The sequence below is a fragment of the Pistacia vera genome, unplaced genomic scaffold (assembly GCF_008641045.1).
Source record: "Pistacia vera cultivar Batoury unplaced genomic scaffold, PisVer_v2 Contig104, whole genome shotgun sequence".
NCBI lineage: Eukaryota > Viridiplantae > Streptophyta > Magnoliopsida > Sapindales > Anacardiaceae > Pistacia > Pistacia vera.
The window spans coordinates 1,460,562-1,468,976 of NW_022195071.1; the positions used below are offsets into that span (position 1 = coordinate 1,460,562).

Here is an 8,415-nt window from a genome sequence, read left to right on the forward strand (position 1 = left end):
CCTTAAATAACAATTTACCCCTATTGTTAGTGTTTCGTGAGGACTTTACTGTTTAATATAACGGATTTTGTGTAAAGTGTATTAGTTAGCAGGCAATGACTATAAGTCTATGAAGGATAAAATTGTTATTTTTAATACCTGATTGAAGAGTTTGTTATTTCTTGCGGAAAATTTAATAAACTCCTATAACATATAGGGTTGGTTTGGTTCATATAATGTTTTATTATGGGAGATGTTATATTAATGGAAAGATAGATCACCTTGAAAATTACTGTGAATGTTTAGAAAAATGTGCTTAGTTGATTGGAATAAATTGGTGAGTATGTTATATTAATATGTTTGGTTGAGAGGATAAATAGGTGGGTATGTTATATAGATACCTAAATTGCCTTCTTTTTAAATATTAATATAATATTATTATTATTATTATTTTTTAAATAATTTCTCTTAACACCCTATATTTGAAATTTTGCTAAAACACTATAGTCATATAAAACATTAATTGTAGCAAAATCACCCCCACCCACCCCAAGCCACTGCCGACAGCCAACCGCTACCACTAACAGTCGCCGTAATGGCGCACAACTGGCAGAATTTGGCTGATTGTGCATCGGTAAGGCCGTTTTCGACCATAGATCTTTGATCCATGGCCAGAAACGGCCAAATCTAGTTGTTTCTATTGCCATTTCACGACTACAGATCTAGCCGTGAAACAATGGCCATTTCATGGTTATAGAAACGACCTTACCGGCACATGACCGGTCAGATCGTGCCGGTCATGTGTCATTAGGACGACTTCTGTCGGCGGCCGACAGTGGTGGGCGGCGGCCAGCGGTGGTCTTGGGTGGCTGAGGTATTTTGTTAACTTTTAAATTTTTTTGTGGCTGAGGTGTTTTAGCTAAATTCTCAAATGTATAAGGTCTGGGCTAATGGTTATTTGGTTGACATTTGAGGGTAATTGTGTCCGAAATGACATTTAATTAAAGGCAAAATAGGTATAAAAATCAGATTACCTCGATAATCTTTTAATAACACCTCCTGGGAGGTAATCTGATTACCCTCTATATTACTTACTAGTAAACACTATTTACAATAAAATATATCTGTAATATTTTATTACTTGCAAACCAAACAAGGGAATCTTGAAAATTAAACGAAGGTTACCCCGTCCCCGTAATCTTATATGACCCTGAACCAAACGGACGCATATAGGTTTCTTCGTTAGGTAAAGATGGTCTATAATGGGGAAGAAAAGAAAAAGACTAGGTGGGAGGTTTTCAATTTTGTTAAGCAAGTGCTTCGTGATTGCAAATAAATCTACCATTACTGGAAAGCACAAGTGCTAAGAGTAGGGGTGAGCACGGGTAGGGGGTAGAACCGGAATCAGAACTGGAACTGGAACCGGAGCCTACCTGGAACCAACACTGTGCGGGTAGGTTCCGGTTCCATTTTTTTGGAACCGACACTATGCGATTTCATTTTCGGTTCCTACATGTGAAGGAACCAGCATCGAAACCTAGAAAAAAGAACTTGTAGTGGGTACCCGGCTTGGAACCTGCAGCGGGCACCCTGTTTTGGAACCTGGGTTGAAATGAAATATCTGTGAAGAATGGGGGGTCTATTGTAATTTTACATATAAAAAAATTAAAATGTAAAAAGTTAAATTTTTACAATAACCTAATTAAATAAATATACAATTATACTTGTTACTTATAAACTACACCATATAAAAAACTTTAATATATTATAATATATTAATATTAAAGTTTTGATTAATTAAGTGTATAATTAGATTAAAACCAATTAAAAGTATTTTAATATTATTAAAAGAATTATTTTATAATAAAATAGTATATTTGATTGAATAATAATATAATATTTAGTTATTTACTTCAATTATCAAATTCTAAGTATATCTGTAATTAATTAATTATATAAAATAAATTGATAAACATTAATACATTACTAGTTAAATGATTACTTAATCAGTTATAACATTATATTATAGTCAAATGATTACTTAATTAATTATAACATTCCATTATAAACATTAGTATAATACTTAATTAAACGATTAAAAATTTAATTAATTATAATATTACATTGAAGATTTATAGTATGATTATTTAATTCATTATAACATTACATTATAGTATGATCACATAATTAATTATAATATTACGTAATAAAATGATTACTTAACTAATTATGATATTATATTATAAACATTAGTAATTTACTACATTAGTACAATACTTAATTAAATGATTAGAAATTTAATTCATTATAACATTACATTATAAATTTATAATATGATTACTTAATTAATTATAATATTACGTTATAAACAAATGATTACTTAATTAATTATAACATTCTATTATAAACATTAGTACAATACTTAATTAAATGATTAGAAATTTAATTCATTATAATATTATTTAAAGATTTATAATATGATTACTTAATTTATTATAATATTACATTATAGTATGATCACATAATTAATTATAACATTATATAATGAAATGATTACTTAATTAATTATGACATTATATTATAAACATTAGTAATTTACTACATTAGCACAATACCTAATTAAATGATTAGAAATTTAATTAATTATAGCATTACAATATAAATTTATAGTATGAGTATTTAATTAATTATAACATTCTATTATAAACATTAGTACAATATTTAATTAAATGATTAGAAATTCAATTAATTAAAACATTACATTATAACTAAATAATTACTTAATTAATAATAACATTACATTATATTATAATCACTTAATTAATTATAACATTACATAGTTAAATAATTACTTAATTAATTATAAATTTATAACATTATATTATAAACATTAGTAATTTACTACATTACTACATTACTTAATTAAATGATTAAAAATTTAATTAATTATAACATTACATTATAGATTTATAGTATGATTACTTAATTAATTATAATATTTCATTATAAACATTAGTACAATACTTAATAAAATGATTAAAAATTTAATTAATTATAATATTAAGTTATATATTTATAGTATGATTGTTTAATTAATTTAATTAATTGTTTGTATTTTGGTTTTGACTGAGGAATTTTATCTGAATTGTAATGAATCGATTGAATTCAAGTGTTGCTTAAAGATTAGAGGATTTATAAGTCACATTGGACACAAATAAATGAGTAATCAAAATTTGTTAGAGTTGTATTTGTAAACTTTTAAGGTATTTTTGTCATTTTTTAAACTAATAGGGGGGTAATTGATTTTTTACAGAGTACCCGGGAAAGGAACCGGAACCTGCATTTCCGGTTTTGGTTCCTTAAATTTAAGAACCTGCACTGTACGGTTCCGGTTCTGGTTTTTTTTTTTTTGGGAACTTGCACTGTGTGGTTCCAGTTTCAATTCCGCTGAAAAATATAGGATACCCGAAACCGTTCACCCCTAACCAGGAGCCCATAAATCTGTTATAATTCCTAAAGTTCTTCGCTTTTGGATGCAAGAGTAGTTTTCTTGTACTCGTTAGTCATTAGATGAGGTAGCATTTGGGATTTTCGCTGTCTATATCGATCACATGTTTGATAATGAGTGAACTTGGAGAGATTGGGGTATATGTACTTACATTAGTCCTTACAAAACTATCATTAACTGGCCCATTCAGAAAACATCACAATTTATCCTTCAGAAATATTTCCCGTAGATTAGATTCCCATCACCTGTAACTGAAATCGTGTGGTTCAAATAACGAACCACAGAAAACACACAAATATCTTCATCTTCATTCTCCCTTCTCATTTCCCTCCCAATCTCATCGCTTTCACATGTCTTCTCTACTCCCTCTCTCTCTCAATCCTCCCCTCACCTTTAATCTTCACCGTAAAACCTACACTCCTCTTTTAATTTCACTCTCCACATCCTCCAAGTTCCAAATCCGCGCCACGTCACCAAACTCTGACCGCGACGAAATCCGATGGATTCGCGAAGAACAGCGCTGGCTACGCGAAGAACAACGCTGGCTCAGGGAAGAGCAACGCTGGATCCGCGAGCGTGACTCGCTGCTTCGCGAGATTTCCGAGCTTAAACTTCAAGTGAAAGCTCTAGAGAATCGTAATTTCGATGAAGGAGTTTCGGTTTCGGATACGATATCTAATATCGCCGGTTTATTACAGGTGATATTATTTTTATATTAAAAAGTGAAAAATAAATAAATGTTTTTATTATTATGGAAATCGGTGTCGTTTTCTGAGAGTTACTGGTTGGATGATTTTAATTGCTGCAGGCGTTGAAGGAGAAGAATTTGATTGCAGAGAAAGCGACAGTAGTGGATGAGGAGAAGATTGAAGAAGAGGAACAAAAGGAAGTGATTGAAGAGGAACAGAAAGAAGTTATCAGGGTTTTGGAAGTAGAAGGGAAGAAATGGAGGACATTAAGGAGCGGCAGCGAAGGAGACGACGTTAAAGTGATGCAGGTGTGCCCAGAAATATGCAATTCTTCTTTATAAAGGCGAGTTTGATTTTGTTTAATTACTGAAAATTTGTATTGTGTATGTCATTTGTGTGGAGTTATATACAAGACTAGGTTTATAAGGACATCGTGAGTCATCAGGGTTTTAGGGTACCTGTATGGAGCAGTTTCTTTCTTTGGCAGTTAATTATATGACAAGGTTAGTTGGTTTATACTATTTACATAGAGTGAAGATGGAAATGAATTACTGCATGGTGGAACCGTCCCACTGGTTGACCAATTCTTTGGGCTCTAAAGTATAATCTTGATCTTGTAAGGAAATATTAGCAATGAGGACATAAATTTATTTATTAATTTTGTTGGTTTGCGTATGCCTTAAGTCTGAGACATTTTTCAACATTAGGCATTGTTTTAGTACAAGTTTGAGCTGAATTACGTTATTCTGTATCAAAAGTTTTTATGCATATAATGTAAGTATTTAGATATTCTAATTTGTTTGTTTTATTAACATATATATATTTGGTTTCAAATGTTTTTTCTATAAAAATCAAATAGACTTAACACTTGTATTCCTACCTTAGGTTATAAACATTATCATTCAAATGTATTCAAAATTTGGATGAAGAAACAAATACTGCCATGTGGCTTCTTGGAGAGAGAAAATATATGAACCAGGATAAAATACCAAAATCACGTGAACAGATATCCTATATACATCTTATGGAACCTATCTGTTTTAATTTGAAGCCTTAACAAAGCATTAGGTGAAACTGTCTGACAATATGAACGTACAGTGTCAATTGTGTAAGAGAATAACATTCGGGGCACTTATATTTACTTTCTTAATACAACTCTAAGAAGACCATAAAAGATTAAAGAACCATTTCTTTTATGGAGATTGTGTTGATTACATGTGTTACAACTTAGATACTATTTTTTTAAAAAATAATAATAATTTTGATGCTAAACTCATCTTCTGGTTTTGTTGTAATTTTGCAATCTAAAACTCTTAACACTTTGATTCTCTGTAATAGAATTTCCTAGTAAGAAGATCTTGAAAAAGTTTCCACATCTGGAATTGAGTGCAACTTTACATAGGTTTCAAGTATGCTAAAATTTTGACATCCCAATGTTGACTATTTTTCGTGGAAACCTAATTCACAGTTTAGTTTGTTATAAGTTTTCCCATTCTTCTCTTCTATTTCTTTATGTTCTCTTTCTCTAGTAATTTGATAATAATCTTAATGTGGATGTCTCATAGGTTTTGATTTGCTTCGTAATGCATGTGATTGTGACAGGAAGCATTGCTAAAACTAGGATTTTACTCAGGTGAGGAGGACATGGAGTTTTCCAGTTTCTCAAGTGGAACTGAACGTGCTGTGAAGACTTGGCAAGTAAGGCTTTTCTCTTTTTTTTTTTTTTTTTTTTTTTTACATGGAACATAAACATACAAATTATCAAAATCACCAAAAATAACAATCTTTTGTAGCAGACTCCACAATATTTTGGTAAGTTAATGTTATATGGATTAATTAGTACATTTTCTTGGTTGTCAGGCAACACTAGGTACCCCTGAAGATGGAATAATGACTGCAGAACTCCTTGAAAGGTTATTTGCGGGGCAGCAAATTGAAGATGCTGGCGCAAATAAGAATGTATATGAGAAAGGATTCACTCTGAGTTTTCCAGAGAAGGTGAGCCTGGTGAGGTCAAATCACTGTTATGCCTTGGTTCTTTTCGTAATCCCCTGATTATTGCTCATCTAGTTGGTACCTGATTATACAGACATGTAAATTACCCAGAAGCAAGTCCTATGATTTTGGAATTTCTGGATATACTTGTTAGTTCTTTGAATTCTTTTGTTTCTTTAGGGAGGTGAGAATGGAGCTGCAGTTGGTTCTGTGACTGAAATCTCAGAACTTCAACAAACAGTTGTGGATGAAAAAGCTGTTACGGAAGTTGAAGTTTCTCAGCATCGAGTTTTCCTTCTTGGAGAGAATCGGTGGGAAGAACCTTCTCGACTCACTGGCAGGAACCGACAAGCTTCTGAAAGCAAACCTAAGGATGCCAAAACCAAGTGCCTTACTTGTCGTGGGGAGGGCCGCTTAATGTGCACAGGTACTTATGTGACTTCACAGATTGAGTCTCCACTTTCAAGAATAACATTTTTTTTTTAATTAAATCTCAGTAGAAATAAAAATATCTTGATGTTTATCATAAATAATTGAATTTTTACAAACTAATTTGAGACAAAGGAATCATAATATCACTTATGCTTCAGGATCTTGCATAAACAGAAATCTTTTACTAGGATTAATGGTTTGAAAAGTTCAGAACCAATTAGAGTCTTAGTGTTACCTTTTGAAGCAGTTTAGATATTATGTTTATTCGTTATATATTAACAAAATTTTCTTGAACCTAATCATTATATCTCAATTTTTGCTGACAACATGAATTGTCAATGTAAAGAGCTTCAAGGTCAAGGGCAAAGCCATTTAATTTTCGAAATGACTTCTAAAATGAATTTAGATAAATCTAATAGCACACACATGATTTAGTCAGATTTGAGATTGCCTCTCTGTTACCTTAGAAATATCTAAAAAAGTTGAACAACAGAATGGAGGTATGGTCCAAATTTGTAATTGTCAAGAGAAAATAGTTAGGGTTTCAGATTTTGGTTTCAGCTGGACCTCAACAATTATCATCAAAATATATATAGATCACATCAGCCACTTGATAAATATATCCTCTGCTTTTTGCATGATGAGTTGTTTAAGTTTTATCGTTTGAGATTGTATGACTATCAAGAAAAATAATATGTAACGGGGGCACCAATTTCCAGGTACAAAAAGCCAATATATTTATGTCACGTGTATTGATTTTTCTCATAAATTCTAACAAATAATATGAAATTTTAAAATAAATATCTATATAACATGAATTCACCGACTTGTTTTACCGGACCTGCATCTTCTGTTGTACTGAAAAATCTGACTGGTAGATGGCTTATGTAATCAAATCAATTCGATGCTAGAAATCAATAGCAACTGACTTACAATTTTTGTAATACAGAATGTGATGGAACTGGTGAGCCAAACATTGAACCACAGGTAAAAAGAAATATTCAAATGTTCGACATGGTCTGGTTTGTGATTATTGTTCTAGCAGTAGCCAACTTTTACTTATATGAACAAGTTCTGCAATGCAGTTTTTGGAATGGGTAGACGAGGGGACAAAATGTCCTTATTGTGAAGGCCTTGGCTATACAATTTGCGATGTATGCAAAGGGAACACAGAGGTTTAGGTATGTAAAATACATTCATGCTTGAGTGTATAGATGTTTATTGCATGTAACATCACTTTTGAATGATAGATTTATCATACACCGTGTTACATAATGTAAAGCTATCCAGTTGTTTATTAGAGGCTGTTATTCACCCTTGAGCAATGGACTGGTGATGAGGGAAGTCTAATTGATGTATACACTAGGAAGAGAAATAATGTTCACCTCCTTTGAGAATTAGCCCATTATAAGAGGACCCTCCTCAGTTTGAAAAATGATGAGTTGCTTCTAGGCTTTAAATAATTTTATGAAACTTAAGAGGGTTCACTCACAAAGTTCAAAGGAGGTTTGTGACCAAGAATAATACTCTATATAAAAACTTTTTTTACAAACTAAATTAGTTTAGAATTGAGTAAAACTACGTATACAAAGTTGAAATTCCAAATAATGTTACCGCTCATGGATTAACCATTGTTTTAAAAATCGGACCGAAGGGCAACCCGCTCTGCTGGCCAGGTCACGATTCAACCGGTCCAACCGGTTAGACCGCCGGTTGGATCGGTGACGTCATCACACATCATGATGACATTAGTATATTTTTAAAAAAACTTTTTTTTTTTTTTCAGATTTCTATTTTTTAATAAGACAATAA

General features: G+C 31.5%; 1 protein-coding gene across 2 annotated transcripts; it reads left to right on the plus strand.

Moving 5' to 3' along the window:
- The first annotated feature begins 3,678 nt into the window (after window positions 1–3,678).
- Window positions 3,679–7,903, plus strand: LOC116126306 (protein disulfide isomerase pTAC5, chloroplastic-like). 2 transcript variants are annotated; one of them, XM_031412005.1, is made up of 7 exons: window positions 3,679–4,185; window positions 4,296–4,484; window positions 5,779–5,874; window positions 6,037–6,183; window positions 6,352–6,598; window positions 7,553–7,590; window positions 7,689–7,903. In XM_031412005.1, the coding sequence occupies exons 1-7, from the start codon at window positions 3,838–3,840 to the stop codon at window positions 7,782–7,784; spliced, it is 1,161 nt and encodes a 386-aa protein (XP_031267865.1). In that variant the 5' UTR covers window positions 3,679–3,837; the 3' UTR covers window positions 7,785–7,903. The 2 variants fall into 2 exon arrangements, with proteins under 2 accessions (XP_031267865.1, XP_031267870.1); XM_031412010.1 differs by having other exon boundaries at window positions 3,680–4,185; window positions 6,037–6,174.
- Window positions 7,904–8,415: the final 512 nt, after the last annotated feature.

Excerpts from the sequence above, each read along its gene's own strand:
- LOC116126306 (XM_031412005.1), top strand. The coding sequence starts at position 3,838 with ATGTCTTCTCTACTCCCTCTCTCTCTCAATCCTCCCCTCACCTTTAAT. Across the intron at positions 4,186-4,295 it reads ATATCGCCGGTTTATTACAG|GCGTTGAAGGAGAAGAATTT; the intron begins GTGATATTATTT and ends TAATTGCTGCAG. Across the intron at positions 6,599-7,552 it reads GGGCCGCTTAATGTGCACAG|AATGTGATGGAACTGGTGAG; the intron begins GTACTTATGTGA and ends TTTGTAATACAG.